Source organism: Podarcis muralis, chromosome 2 (assembly GCF_964188315.1).
Source record: "Podarcis muralis chromosome 2, rPodMur119.hap1.1, whole genome shotgun sequence".
In the NCBI taxonomy this organism is placed as follows: Eukaryota; Metazoa; Chordata; class Lepidosauria; order Squamata; family Lacertidae; genus Podarcis; species Podarcis muralis.
The window spans coordinates 30,058,882-30,073,338 of NC_135656.1; the positions used below are offsets into that span (position 1 = coordinate 30,058,882).

The window sequence follows — 14,457 nt, forward strand, 5'->3', positions numbered from 1 at the left end:
GCAGTTTAGGACTTGGTCCTCACTTCCTCAACAGCCCGGATTAAAGGAATCCAGCGGACACTTTAGAGACAGGTCGAGAGGAGAGTTTGTTTGTGCGGCCCCTTTGAATGTAATAATATCCCCTTAAAGAGCCAGGCGCCCGTTTGCTGACGCTGTACTGTATATGCGTGAGTGAGAGAACGATTGGTAACTGCAATTCTCCTGGCTGATTTTAGATGTCCGTGTAATGTATTCCTGGCACGATCAGATGGCAGGGCATTTCGTTCTTGGGACCTTGGGATTTTAGTCGTGAGCTTTCCGTTTTCCTGTCTATTTCCACATACAGGTGAGAAGCGGCAGAATGGAGTTCGTAGCCCCACTGGGGGGCTTCAGGCAGAGATCTCCCCGCCTGCCCAGGAAACTGCTTTATTGGTGACATTGGGGGCGGGGAATGGGGACGGAAAGAAAACGCGCTGGATCCTAAACTCTTCCTCCGCAGGCTAACATAGGAAGCCAGAAATGGATGCAGCCAACTGCCCTTCGGGCATAAAAGCGGTATACAAATTAATAATAATATCAACTTGCTGCAGATGCCACAGCTGCTATTTCACAACCCCTCTGCTTAAGCTATTATTGTCAGGTGATCCTGAGCCAGGAGAGCATCTGCATCTTTCAGAGGGTCAGAGGATGAAGTACTGGCCCAGGTTTTCCTGTCACTGCAGTGCTTTGTGGCAGGAGAAGCTGCACCTGGAGAAATTCTCCCTTCTAGCCAACTCTCAAAGACCCTTAAGGCGTCAGTACTTGGCAAACCCTGTTCCAGACGATCATCTCTTTTCCGGCGTGTGTTTATCGCAGCTTTTAAAATACACAACCCCTCGAACTTTTCCATGGTGTTGTCCACTGTCTCCAGGTTGTTTAATCCTCTTTCCCCTCTTCTGTGCGGTTCTATCGGCTTCCCTCTTCGGGCCACCCGCAGGCTGCTTCTCCCAGCTTCAGGGTCGTTGTGTTTTATTGCGTCATGCCGTGTGTCGTTATGACACAATGCCAGCGTCCGGTGGGGCTTCGATTGGAAGCGGATGGGAGAAGCGGGGAAGTCATTCGTCCGTTTCTCTCCGAACTATTCCCTAGTGCCTCTCCAATGAAAACTCATTCCAGGTGGGATAAACGGAGTGGAATGAAGTTTTGGGGAAAGGAGCAAGGTAGGGAATTTGGGCTCTAACGAGGTAAATGCTGCAAAATCGGGGGACAATCCGTTTGTGTAGAGTCTGTCTCTGTCCCTCGTTCGATTTTGCTCTGGAGATTCTGTAACGCGGGATTTGAGCGTGGGTGTTTTGCGCATTCTCTCTGCTACAGTCCTTACACCGAGTCAATTGTTTTCTTTCTTTCCCAATCTCTCTCTCCGCTGTGTCTTTGGTTTCAGGATGAGACAGGAATGTTCCACTTGGTCAAACAGCTTCTTTCCTTCTTCTACCTATTTGACAGCCCCCAACCCCTTTTCAAACTGGGTAAAATCGCTTCAGCATCAGAACCGAGGATCCTAAAATGATCCAGACCACCACCATCACCACCACCACCACCACCAGCAGCAGCAGCAGCAGACAGACCTACCGAATTATGTCCTACTTTTTAAAGAGCTCACACACCCAGCTTTTAAAATGGCGCGTAATCCAATAATGTATTGCGAAGAACTCTTGATCCGGATCAACCATTTCAAACATCCTAACTACAATTTAGTGTTCACAGGTATAAAGTGATGTAAGAGGTCTGGTTTTTCCCACTTGGTAGTATGTGGAATAGTAATTGGATAGCATTAGTATGTTGGATAGTATGTGGAAAAGGAAAAGTCTAATCCTCGATCAGTACAGAAACAAGAGGCGATAGCTCTTCTGGATTAGTGCAAAGTAGCAGGATAGGATCTTGCAGGTCCCTATGAATGCAGTATCCGCCCCCCGCCCCCATAGGATCAACTGGAGCGCATAGATTGGGGACTAGCGATTGCATTTTTTGTATTGTCCAAATTCAGAAAATGCAAACTTCCCCCCCATCCCACCCTCCATTTCCTGATCCGCGGATCGGGCTCCTCGCCTCCAGGGCAGTTCGCAGATTCCGCTCGGTTGAAGCGGCGCTAAATTTCCCGCAGACATCAGTAGGGGGCGCACTGGCGGGCAACTGAGAGAAGACGAGATTGCTCACTTGCTGCTTAAAAAAAACACACCAGCTAACAGCACGTGGAAAATATAGGGAGAGGAAGGGGGGCGTGGAGAGAAGAGGGCTTGATGTACAGTTCTAAGGGCCCGCCTTCCTTTGATTTTTTTTTTTTTTTAATGAAAGGTTATTGCTGGTTAATTAATAAAAAGCGATCTGGGTCGACCATCTTTCCACGGTGTGCTGAATACACCGGCTAGCTGGCTGCTTACGCATCCTCCTCTGTCTGTGTCATCCGAAGGACCCGTTTGGCCAGAGCAGATTTGGGAGATCGTAGAAAGCCAGGCATCCCCTTCCCCTCCCTCCCCCACTAGTTTAGCGCCAGCGCGTCCCCGGTGCTCCGGTTTCCAGCAACATCTCGCGCCATTGGCTGCGAGAGAAGGACGATTCCATCCGTGTGGTAAATGCTCCCCTTTGCTGAGATTAATCCGCTTCTTCTCAGACCCGATGAGCTCCCAGGACCTCGGCCGTGTGTGGACAGAGGTCTTGGCGTTTTTCTGCCGTAACATCGCTTAGCCCACGCCGAGCCCCATTAAGGGGGGGGGCAGCAAAAGATCTCTGCTGGAATTACAGCCGGGGGGCTATATATATATATATATATATGCCAGCTGATTAAATCGACTGTTCCCGAAAAAAGAAAGCCACCAACTCATCGCGCCACAATAAACCTGGTACTCCCCTAGGGCGCACGACACTCCGGGGCAAATGGGTCGATCGCCTTCTCATGAAACCGCCCCCCCCCCAAAAAAAAAAACTGGGCAACTTTGCGCACGTGTGTGAGCTCCGGTTAGGAGGGGAACTGTCCAGCCTCTGGTAAACTCTCCCGGTGGAAGCCACGATCGCACCAATCGGGCTGGGGCTCTAGTTTCCGAAAAAGGTGCCCTCTCTCTCCCGCCCACCTTGTGGGGCGACTGACAAGGGGGATTCGCCCCTTTCCCATACACTTGGGGAATATAATCTTGTGCCCCGCAAAGCTTCCCCAACCCCATCCACTGAAGTTTTTCGGGATCTGGGCAGCGGGTCTGCCTCTGTTGCAAGCCTGCTTCTCTCTCCGTCTGTCTGTCTGTCTGTCTCTCTGTCTCTCTGTCTGTCTCTGTGTGTCCACATCTTCTGAAGTTTTCCACTTCTCATCCTCCACGTCGCCCCATTCCAACAAGAGCTGGCCAGCTCCCATCGCCTCCCCCGTTTATATCATGCCACGAGGGTTACATGCTGCAGAGCTTCCCCAAAGTCTCCCACTGGGGTTCAGAGCAGAGGGCTCGCACGCGCCCCAAACCCAGCTCGCTGGCAGCTTTCGGGGGGTGCCCTGCCCTTTCTCCGCCCCCACAGCTCCTCCCGCTCACCTGCCACTCCAGCGAAGGTTTCCATTGCCCTTTTTATTGTTCAACTTCTGCCCTTATGCGCGCTGCATAAAGAGACTGAAGGTTCCTAAACCTTTAGTAGAAGCCTTAGGTGACCATCTCGAAAAGGGCAGTTTTTATTTTATTTTTAAAGGATTGACTGACTGGGATCCAAGATCAGAATTTAAATCCGGCAAACCGGGAGAAGCTATTCCTTCTCCAGGGAGAAGCTACCGTACTTTTCTGTCGCGAGACTAGGCTGCCCAAGGGCCGGAGTGTGGACCTGCTCATCTTATTTGACGTTTGACGTGGCTCAAACCTCGCCCACCCACCACCGCGTTGCCCCCGGTTGCCCTTCTCTCCAAGATATAGACTTTGCCGGGTCCCCTTTAATCTAAAGCTTGTTCCGTCATGTTAAAAAAGGTCATTCCCCCACCCTCACCCCATTGCAGAACAAACCCCACAGCAAATAAATGGAAAACTTTGCGGATCAGCCCCTACGCTTCTGACGCTACGAAGCCGTCAGAAAAACCAATAAGGTGTTTTTTTGGGGGGTTGCTACTTTGCAACTCCTCAGTCCTCCGGTTTGGTCCCCGAAAATGGTTCCTTCCCTGCATAAGACTTTGCCAAAGGGCACAGTTGCCCCTGCAGTGCTGCTATCCAGAGAGACTGAATACCACCCTAAAGACATTTTTTTTACACGGGCGGATTTCGAAATTTTAGGTGGGGGGGGCTGACTAGGGTAGATTGCTGAGCAATGGAGCAGTCGACCCTCCCCCCCCTACTCTCACACACCGCCTGCATGCAAGGGGGGGATTAAATCGAAACCCCTTCTCCCCCGCCCCCTAACATTCTCTCCGTTTCCCCTCCCCCGCTTTTCCCGCCCCTCGACGGCGCCGAGCCAATCCCCGGGCCGCTTTTCTCTTTGACAGGCAGCGAGCTCCCCGCCCCCCCGTGACGTCCCTGCGATGATTTGCATGAGTTGCGCTGCTGCAAGAGGCTGGAGCTCAGTTGTCTGGGAAGGCGAAGCGAGCGGAGAGAGCCGGAGAGCGCTGTCTGACTGCAAGACACCCCAGCCCTAGGGTTTCCCCCCCGCCCGATCTCACGCTCCCCTCCTCCACCCACCCAGCCCCCACTACCCAAAATGGAGCTGCCGACGGTGGGCGAGCATGTCTTTGCGGTGGAAAGCATCGAGAAGAAGCGTATCCGGAAGGTGAGCGAGCGACGGTCCTTGCAGCTCCAGGGTGGAGGGCGGAGAGGGGAGGGCTGCTGGTCTGCAGACTGCGTGGTGGGGGGATCTTTCAGGAGACTGACGTCTTTTATTCCTCCCCCCTCCCCTTATTTTATTTGCAGGGCCGAGTGGAGTATCTGGTCAAATGGAGAGGATGGTCCTCCAAGTAAGTCCTGGGGAAGGGCGACCGGGGAACCTTCCAGCGGGCTGCAGAGTGCTGGCTTGCCTGCCTGCCTGCCTGCTAACGCACTCCGCTTGCATGCTCCAGCAATCCGGAAAATGCCTCGGTTGTGTTTTTTTTTTAACGCATGCATAAAAAGGAGGGGGGAAGTGCATGCAATTTGGGGGGGCAGCGTAGAGAAACGAGGCAAAGCGGTGCAGAGCCAGCAGCTTCAGAGAGAGAGAGAAGGCAAAGGCGGCGACTGATGTTCAGCAGTTGCAGAAAATGGCTCCTTTGGAAAGCAGGCTCCATATTGCAGAACCGAGCAGACCCGAGATCGAGAAGGGAGGGCGAGAGAAGGAGAAGGGGGAGGACCCCCACAAATAAATAAATAATACATTGAATAGGACCCGATTTTAATCCTCGAATCTGGCCCGAGAGGGAGAGAGACCCGGGGGGGGGGGAAGGTGGCCAGTCACTGTCACCAGGGTGCTGCGTTACTGGCTGGGAGGGGACTGCGATTGAACTTGACCGTCCCTCGGTCCGTGCTGCTACTTCAGAGGAGACGTGCGGGAGCTGGGAAGCTCCGTGGGGTCTGGATGACAGAGCCTGCGAGGAGGGGGCGGGAAAAGCGCTGGAACTGGGTAGGATGCCGAGACGGCGGAGGGGGCAGATTTGGAAAGGGGGGGTGGGCTTTTGGCCCGCCGCCGCATGCATGGCATTCCTCCGGAATAATAACCGCGCTTAATAAACAAGATTCTCTGCTCCGCCCGCCCAGTCTACAGCCCCTCCACCCATCCCCCAGTTCCCTGTAGCGGCTGGAGTCCTGAATGCGCACTTTGAAATCTGTCTTGGGAAGCCGGAGGGGGGCGGCGGCTAACTTGGCCAGTCTCTAAAATGGCCCCTTAACATGCAACTTGGTGTGTGTGTGTGTGTGTGGTTTTAAGAGCTCCCATCGAGAACTACAAATGTGAATTATTGTACTATATAGCTAAGTGGTGTGCATTTAAAATAAATAAATAAAAAACCTCCTTTCATTTCCTTTGCAAGGTATAACACGTGGGAGCCGGAGGAAAACATCCTGGATCCCAGGCTCTTAATCGCCTTTCAGAACAGGTGAGAGCTTATGGAGCAAAGGGGATGTCTGTTTTTCTGCCTGTCTGTCCGTGTCAGGAGCTGTACAACCAGATCCATTTTCGGTGGACGAGCGGGGAGCCTAGAAACAGCCACTGCTTTTGCGCGGGAGGTGGGTAGTCCCGGGGTGGGCCGCGGAGTGCCGAGGACCTTTCCTTTGCTGCTGCTGCAGTAGTACAGGTCGCAGGGAGCGTGGCAGCCTTGTGCAAGCGGCGCTGCGCGTGACGGAACTCCGCTTTAACCCTTTCGCCGCTGCAGCGCAGGGACTTCCTTTCCGGACGACGCTCGGGTTGCCTCGCCTCGGTCGTTGCAAGGTGGTGCTGCTGCTGGCACGTGACGGAAGGGAGAGGCGGCGGGTGTGCGCGCTGCTTGCCAGCTCGGCCGCTTTTGCGCTTGGCATTTTCTGAGAGCCTGCCTGGGGAGAATCGCTGCTGCGGAAACCTCTCGCAGAGAGCCCCTCCCTCGTCGTGTGTGCGGCTGCAAAATGCAGCTCTCGTCGAGCCCTGGCTGCCTCAGCGGGAGATTGGGTCGATCCCAGTGCATACGGCGCTGCTGCTGCTGCTGCTGCTGCCATAGGCTTGGCTTTTTGCGTGCGACTCGTTTCTCTTAGGATTTTGGCGCAAACCGAAGTGTAAACTTGGGTAATAGGAGGCGATGTCTTGCACTTGCATCCCCCCCCCCACAGTCACCCCTCGGTGCGTTTGCCAAGCTGCCCTAAGCTTGAGGACTCTGGGCCTTGCAGGATATGGGGGGCGGCGGAGAAAGAGAGGTTGCTTCTCCAGGTGCCTGAACTGCACACCTTGGGAAGGGCGCTAGTTGCAGGCTTTGCATTGCCCCTGCTCCGCTCCGGCCAGCCCCTGGTGGGGGCGGCACCTCCTCGGGCTCCGCCCCCTCCCTTTCCCGCGTTCGATCGATAATTTGGTTACTTCGCGGTTCAGGCGCCTGGAGCACGTTCTCCCCTCCCTCTTCAGTCCATGAGTGGCCTCCGAGGCAGCGGTGGGGGGAAGGGGCGCATTATGTGAATCCTAATGAGGTGATTAGCATCCTGGGCAGTTCCTGCTTTCCTGCCGCGTTGTGTGTGTTTGGTTTCGTGACTCCCATCTCCTCTGCAGGCAGCGCGTGGGATGGGTGGGACGTTGGCTGCTGGTTACCCAAACACCTACAGCCTGGGGGAACTGAGTGCAAGGAGGGTGGGGACTTGCCTGGACTTCCCCCCTGGGATGCGCTTTGTTTAGGATTTGCTGTCAGCACCCAGATGTTTTTGCCATTACACAACATCTCCCTTAACTGCCAGTGCACATTTGCACCTTTCTACAATCTCCTTGCAGACTGCTAATTTTATGGGTGGTTTCTTAAGATAAGCAAAAAGAGGGACCCAGTAAAGAACGTCTCCTGTGGCAGGGAGAGGAGTGTGAGCAGAAAGAAAAGCTTAAAAGTCAGCAGTCATTGTTTCCACCCAGGTTCTCCTAACCATGTTTATTCAGAAGTAAGCCCCTTCCCCATGGTTTTCAGTGAGTTTTTATGACCTAGTTGTAAGCAAAACCTTAAGTGTGTTTCGTTGGAAATAAACCCAACTTAGAGTGTGATTTTACTTTTCTTGGAATAAGCCCCATCAAACTAGAGGAAACCTACTTTTGAATAGACATTTATGTCATCTACATAGGACTTGCTTTCTCCCAAATGTTCTTAGAATTGCAGCATCTGTATTTGTTTTGACATTTTAAAATTAAAACTTCTACCAAAATGGTGGGTTAGTTGGCAAACCAAGATAAAGCAGCCTCGGAAAAGATATGTTTCAGCCCCATTTAAAGTGCTAAAATGGCCCCCTGAGAGACTTGGCCATAGTAATTCAATGACTTGTTTTGTTGCAAAATATCAGATTGGCTGGTTTGAAAGCTATTGCGTTTCTATGCCTTTTTGCATGGTTGCGGAAAATGCTGGTCTCCATGAGAACTAGATTTTTATTTATTTACTTGTCTGTGAATTCCTCGATCTTGATAATTTCTTGGGGATAGAGATGCAGGGCATTTCCATGCATTGCACTAACTGCAATCCTATACATGTAAATTCAAGAGTAAATCCGACTGAATTTGATGGAACTCATTCCCTGGAAAGTGTGCAGGGTTGCATACTAACTTGGAGGGAGTGTTTCTTATGCCCATATTGGGTTACTTGTGTATTCTGGATTATTGTTTTTTAACTTGTTCTTCCACTTGTTACTCTGCCTTAGCATTTACATGTGCAAAGCATGAAAGGTGTTTTTTCGGTGCTGTGTGAAATTTTCTCCCACCCTTTGCTTGTCTGTGCATTTCATCCCTCTCTGCTGGAATAACTGATACCCTGTAGGGGCTCGAGGCAGCAGTGCTTGCTGGCTTGTGTTAATTCCCGTGACCTTTTAGCATTTTGTCTTGTTGCCTTTAGTGCTGTAGCCTCCTGCTGCTGCTGCTGCTCTGCAGTAAAAATTCTGCCTAGCTCTGTGATTCCTTACTTAGAAGTCCCACTGTGCTCAGTGTGGCTTACTCCCAAGTAAGAGTGTTTAGGATTGCAGCCTTAATCTTGTGTTCACGGTTAACCTGCACGGTAAAGGACACATTTCTCTCCCTTGTTCTCTTTAGTGTGTTGTTGGAAGAGAGGTTTCCTAATTGCATCGCTATTGATTTTTATATCTCTTCAGGGAGAGGCAGGAGCAACTTATGGGGTACCGCAAACGAGGACCAAAACCAAAGCCATTGGTGGTTCAGGTAAATCCAATCAGTTCCTCTGTTTCCTCCTCTCCTAACTTTCAAAGTGAGATAAGACAGTAACAGTAGATCTAGCCAAATCCTGAAATGGGAATCTTGCTGAGCAAGCTGATTTTTTTAAAAGGCTTTCTGAACGCCTGTTCTGTTTTTGTTTAATTAATAAATATCCGCTTCCTTGTCTGGTGCCTTTCCCAGGGGAAGAGGATTTCATCTTGGTTTCATCATGCTCTGGGAGATGGCGTGTTTGTACACACACACACACACACACACACACATGCCTTGTTAACTGTAAATAGCAGAGGAAGCCCTGGCCATCCTGTGACTTCATAGGTCCTTTTGCCAGCATGTGTGGAATATATTCTAAGAAGGCCCAGCAAATGTGGTCTCTGTCGTGGGTGACCCATGTGTCCCACAAAAGAGATTTATTGGTGGAGTCTTTGAATCAGCAGAAGGAGAATTCTTAGGTGTTCTCTTCCACCTTGCATTCTGTGTTTGGTAGCCCAGTTGGCTGTGAAATACACTTCCTGCTTCACTTGGGCAGACCTACAATGCAAGATGCCTGTGCCTTGGCAAGAAGTATGTAACAGGAGCCAAGGAGTGCTGTTCACAGCAGCGTTGTCCCTGCCCCAGCCTGCCCCCATTTCCACATACGTTTCTTAGACATCCTTTCCCCCTTGTGCTCCAAAGGACCATTGACTAAAAGAATGTTGCCTCTAATTTCACCTATATCTCAGCCAGTTAGGGGAAAGGTGGGATGAGGTTGTTGGACTAGGCATTTTAGAACAGGGTTTCCAGCTGTTAGTGGACTACAACTCCCATCATCCCTAGCTAGCAGGGCCAGTGGTCAGGGATGATGGGATTTGTAGTCCAAAAAGAGCTTGTTTAGAGCATCCTTTAAAAACTGTTGCTGTTAAAAGTTCTGGGTCTTCTAGGATCTGTTTCTATAGGCTTGTAAAATGTGCTGCCCTCCTCTCTCTTTCAAAGCCCTTAATGGACTGTTTTCCCCACCCCCTCCCTGCTCCTCCTCCTTGCAGCTGCCATCCTTTGCACGCCGTTCCAATGTCCTCACTGGCCTCCAAGACCCTGCCGTGGAGAACAGGCCCAAGCTGGACCTGGGCAGCTCTGGCAAAAGCCAGCAGCACCAGTACGAACTCAACAGCAAGAAGCACCACCAGTACCAGCCCAACGGCAAGGAGAGCAACATCAAGTCTCACGGCAAAGGGAAATACTACTACCAGCTGAACAGCAAGAAACACCACCACTACCAGCCTGACCCCAAGATGTACGAGCCCCATTACCAGCCCAGCAGCAAGGAGCCTCAGCAAGGGCAGGCCTGCTTGGACCACAGCAAGAGCCCCTTGATGTCCCACATGGACAAATGGTCTCATGGCTCGGCCAAGAGCCTGCTGAACCCTGTGAAGAACCTGGGGGGTGCCGAAGGGAAGAACGGCGCAGAGAAGAACCTTTCCAGCGGCACGGGGCCGCCCCCACCGCCCCCTCCCCGGGATGGTGTGACCAGCAACGGAATAGGTGGCAAGATGAAGATCGTCAAGAACAAGAACAAGAACGGCCGCATTGTGATTGTCATGAGCAAGTACATGGAGAACGGCATGCAGGCCGTGAAGATCAAATCTGGAGAAGCGCCCAAGAAGCGGGTGGCTGAGGACAGGACTGCTAAGAGGGGGCCCTCCGAGGAGAGGCAGGAGTCGTGGAAAAAGCCCGGGGCGGAGAGATGGCTGGGCAGCGACCCCCAAGGGAAATCGGGGGCAGAGGCAAGTAAAATGCCTGCCGAGCATGGGACCAACTGCCAAAAGACTACAGCCTCTAGCAAAGAGCCGCCCATTCCTGAACAGCAACCCCTTCAGCTCACCACCAAGCCCAACCTCGCCCCGTGGGCCCTGGACTCCAGGCCGCAGGAACAGAACTCTGCTGCCGCTGCGTCATGCGTGGGGCTGAACCTCTCGCCCAGTTGCGGTGGGTCGCGCAAGCGCTGCCTCTCCGAACCCCACAGGGACAAGGAGGGCGGCAAGAAGCGCCTCACTTCCCGGAGCATCAGCGCGCCCACTTGCCTCAGCCCTCCTACCCCAGAGAGACCAGAGGCCCGAGCGCTTCCCGCCTCCCAGCCCGAGGTCATCCTGCTGGACTCAGACTTGGACGAGCCCATAGACTTGCGGTGCGTCAAGGTGCGGGGGGACAGTGAGGCCGGCCTGGTGCACATTAAGCCAGAGACTTTGCCGGCGCCGGCCGACCCGCCAGCACCGGAGCCTCCGAAACCGGTGGAACACTTTGAGGTGGAGGAAGAAGAGGAGGAGGAGCCTGTGCAGGAGTTCAAGCCTTTCTTTGGGAATATAATAATAACGGATGTGACGGCGAACTGCCTGACTGTGACCTTTAAGGAATATGTGACAGTGTGAGGAGGCGCAGGCTTCGGCCCTCTCCCTGGGCAGCCTAACACATGACCCCCTCATCCCTCCTCCTCCTCCTCTAAGGTATTGTTCTGCCCGGAGAGTAACTCTATGGTGCCACCCGCTCAAGATCAGACGTGGCCCACGACCCCCGCCACGCCCCAGAAGAAGGGAGGGTGGGGTGCGGCGATTCTCCTTCGCTAGAGGGCGGTCTTCCATCTTGGTTGGTTCCTTCCGGGGGGCACGCCACCTGCACCCTCCCTGGGCCTTGTGCACCAGGAGGTAGTCAGGGTGGCAGCTTCCCAGTTAACTTGACGGGAGAGTTACATAGTATTATATTTTAACAGTGCTAACTTGTCGAGTCGTTCTTGCTCCCGTTTGTATGTGGTGTTGCTGAAAATGTATTGTTTGAGCTGAAGGCAGCCCCCCTCCCCTCCAAGGTGGGCCACGCAATTATATTTATTTGTAGGTATTTATATAATGAAATATTAAGAAAAGACTAGATTTATGGAGTTTCCCTAGATTTGCCCTATATATATATATAATTATATTAAATACATATATTATATATATATTAAAAGCTATATCAGAATATTTTCATTTTCGTCCCTTTTTAAAAGCCACTTCTGGTTTTCGTCCCCCCGCCCCCCTACTTTTCCTTTTCATAAAACTGCAGGACCATCCCTTTTCCTCTGGTATATATTTTTTGATACTGTGTCCAACGCATTCTTGTTTTCAGTGTGCAAAAAAAAAAAGTTAATAATAATAATCATTATCTAAAGCTAAACAAGCTATTATAGAAACTGCTGCTACTAGAAATGTCTAAACTATAAGCTTCCAATTATTATGAATTGCTTGAATGTAAATATTAAATGGATATGTTGAAAGTGCATTTGATGTTCTGCAGCTAGCCTAGGGTCTGGGTTGCAAAGACTAGCTGGAAAGTGGGGAGGAGCGAGGGCCTGGAGACCTGATGGGCACCTGTTGCTCTTTGGGGGCTGTATGCTGAAGGAAGGAAAATTGTGTGTCATGCAGTCATTGCAAAGGATTATAAACCTTTCCAAAAACAACAGGAGGTTTTGAGTACATTTATTGCAACTTTGGTTGTCCTTGGGGGCCCTGTTATTGTGCATGCGATCTAAGCCTATGTTGCTGTTTCGGGTCTCCGGTCATAATCTGCAGGGGGTACATTGGATGCAATAGGTTCTCCATTCTTGGATTAGATGACCTCTGGAATTCTTTCTCACTCGCTAGCTGAGAGCCCACAAAGGAAGCACTTGAATGCGATGGGCAAGCTTCTGTTCTTCTTTAGTTTTCAGATGATTTCAGTTCTTAAATGGTGCGGAACAGAGCGAGGTGCCAAACGCTGTCATGCCTGACATGTATGATCATCCAACTAGCACATATGTAATTGGTTGTAAAAAAAAGACCTACACAGAGGCTGCTCCTTCGATAGCATCAAAACATGGATTCCGTCTCCTTCCCCCCACCCCCTGGTGCCTTAAAGGTCAGGTGTAACTTCTTAAGAAATCCTGGATAGAATAAACAATTGGAGTTCGATGATAGCAAGAAAATGTTGCTCTCATTCTGTCTCCCACACACTTCCTCCATAGGAGAATTATGTTCCTTAAGAGGCAGGCTGTCCGTTTCAAAGAGTTGCATGGATTTATTTGGCATTCACCATCTTCACATTGTAAGGTCCCTGTTAGGACTTGCACAAAATGTTTACATAGATGAGCCTCAGCAGAACTTCCTCACCAGTCATCCATAGCAGTCTCTTAGTGCGGTCGCCATAAAACAGTCAATTTCTGCCCTACCTTGACATGTCATGAGAGAACATGGCAAAGTGAGTGGACTTTTGTCAACTTGCCACGTTAACCAGAAAGGTAGATTGCCAGACTGATACTTCCAAAAGAATGCAGTTGTGCTAGTGTAAATTGTGTTGACTGTCATTCTGTGAAGCTTTAGTTTTCAGGATTAAGTCATGATCCTAGAAATAAAGGACTGTCTTCCTTCCCCTTCCCCGCCAAAAATAATAGTCCACCTGGAAGACTATTTTGCTGCCCTCCAAATGTTGCTGGACTATAACTCCCATCCCTGACAATTGACGGCCAGCTGGGGCTGATGAAAGTTGTAGTCAAAAACATCTGGAGGGCAAAAGGACAGGGAAGGCTGACCTGAAAACATTGCTGGCTTTGCCTTCTGATACCTCAAAGCACATTTGAGATTGGGGGGTTCTTCTTTTTGTTTTCATTATGTATTTTCTGCTTTTATATTGTGCTTTTATGTTGCGAACCACCTGGAGACCTGCAGGTATAGGGCAGTACGGTCGTACCTTGGTTATTGAACGCCCTGGAACTCGGACGTTTTGGCTCCCGAATCCTGCAAGCCCAGAAATGATTGTTCCGGTTTTCGAATGTTCTTTTGGAACCCGATTGTCTGATGGGGCTTCCACGGCTTCTGATTGGCTGCAGGAGCTTCCTGTAGCCAACCAGAAGCTGTGATTTGGTTTTCGAACGTTTTGGAAGACAAACGGACTTCCGGAATGGATTCCGTTTGTCTTCCAAGGTACGACTGTATACAAATCTAATAAATAATAATAAATAACAATAATAATCATTAATATTAAAACATCTGTATGGCAAAAGAACAGGGAAGGCTAACCTAGAAACAATGCTGGCTTTGCCTTTCGATATCTCAAAGCCGAAGTAGAATACAGAAATCTGTCCTAGAGCAAACGGTCCAGTTCAGCACTGTTTACACTGAGAGCCAGCAGCTCTCCAGGGTCTCGGGAGTCTCATCTGGACTTGCAATGCCAGGGATTCAACATAGGAGCTTTGACATACAAACGTGTTGTTCCTTTCCACTGAGCTATGAGGCACCTAGAGGCCCGTATTAGCAGATCTGAGCTTTAGGAAGTGCAAGATGTAAGGATAGGAATCTGAATTCTGTTCTGGCTACTAAGCTTTAATTGACAGGTGTTGGATTACTGGATGCTGTAGCTGAGATTCCTGCATTGCAAGAGGTTGAACTAGATAACCCTTCGGGTCCCTTCCATCTCTTACCATTCTGTGATTCTGTATCCTGTGCCCATCCTTCTACGCCTCTGCTGCCACTGCTTGAAGAACTCTTTGAAAGCTGGTTCTGTTATTTTTCTCAGCAATGCTGGTAATGGAGGGAAAGGTAGATTGGGTAGATGACACTTCATTGGGCCTTGGTCTCATCTTGTTGCCCTCCCTGCCCTCAATTAAATCTCACAGAT

At 50.7% G+C, this 14,457-nt stretch overlaps 1 protein-coding gene across 1 annotated transcript; it reads left to right on the forward strand.

The window, feature by feature from the left end:
• Positions 1-4,511: 4,511 nt before the first annotated feature.
• CBX4 (chromobox 4) lies at positions 4,512-12,265 on the forward strand. The gene is made up of 5 exons (XM_028715028.2): positions 4,512-4,737; positions 4,878-4,921; positions 5,966-6,031; positions 8,724-8,790; positions 9,825-12,265. Exons 1-5 carry the CDS (start codon positions 4,669-4,671, stop codon positions 11,202-11,204), a joined length of 1,626 nt encoding a protein of 541 aa, XP_028570861.2. The 5' UTR covers positions 4,512-4,668; the 3' UTR covers positions 11,205-12,265.
• Positions 12,266-14,457: the final 2,192 nt, after the last annotated feature.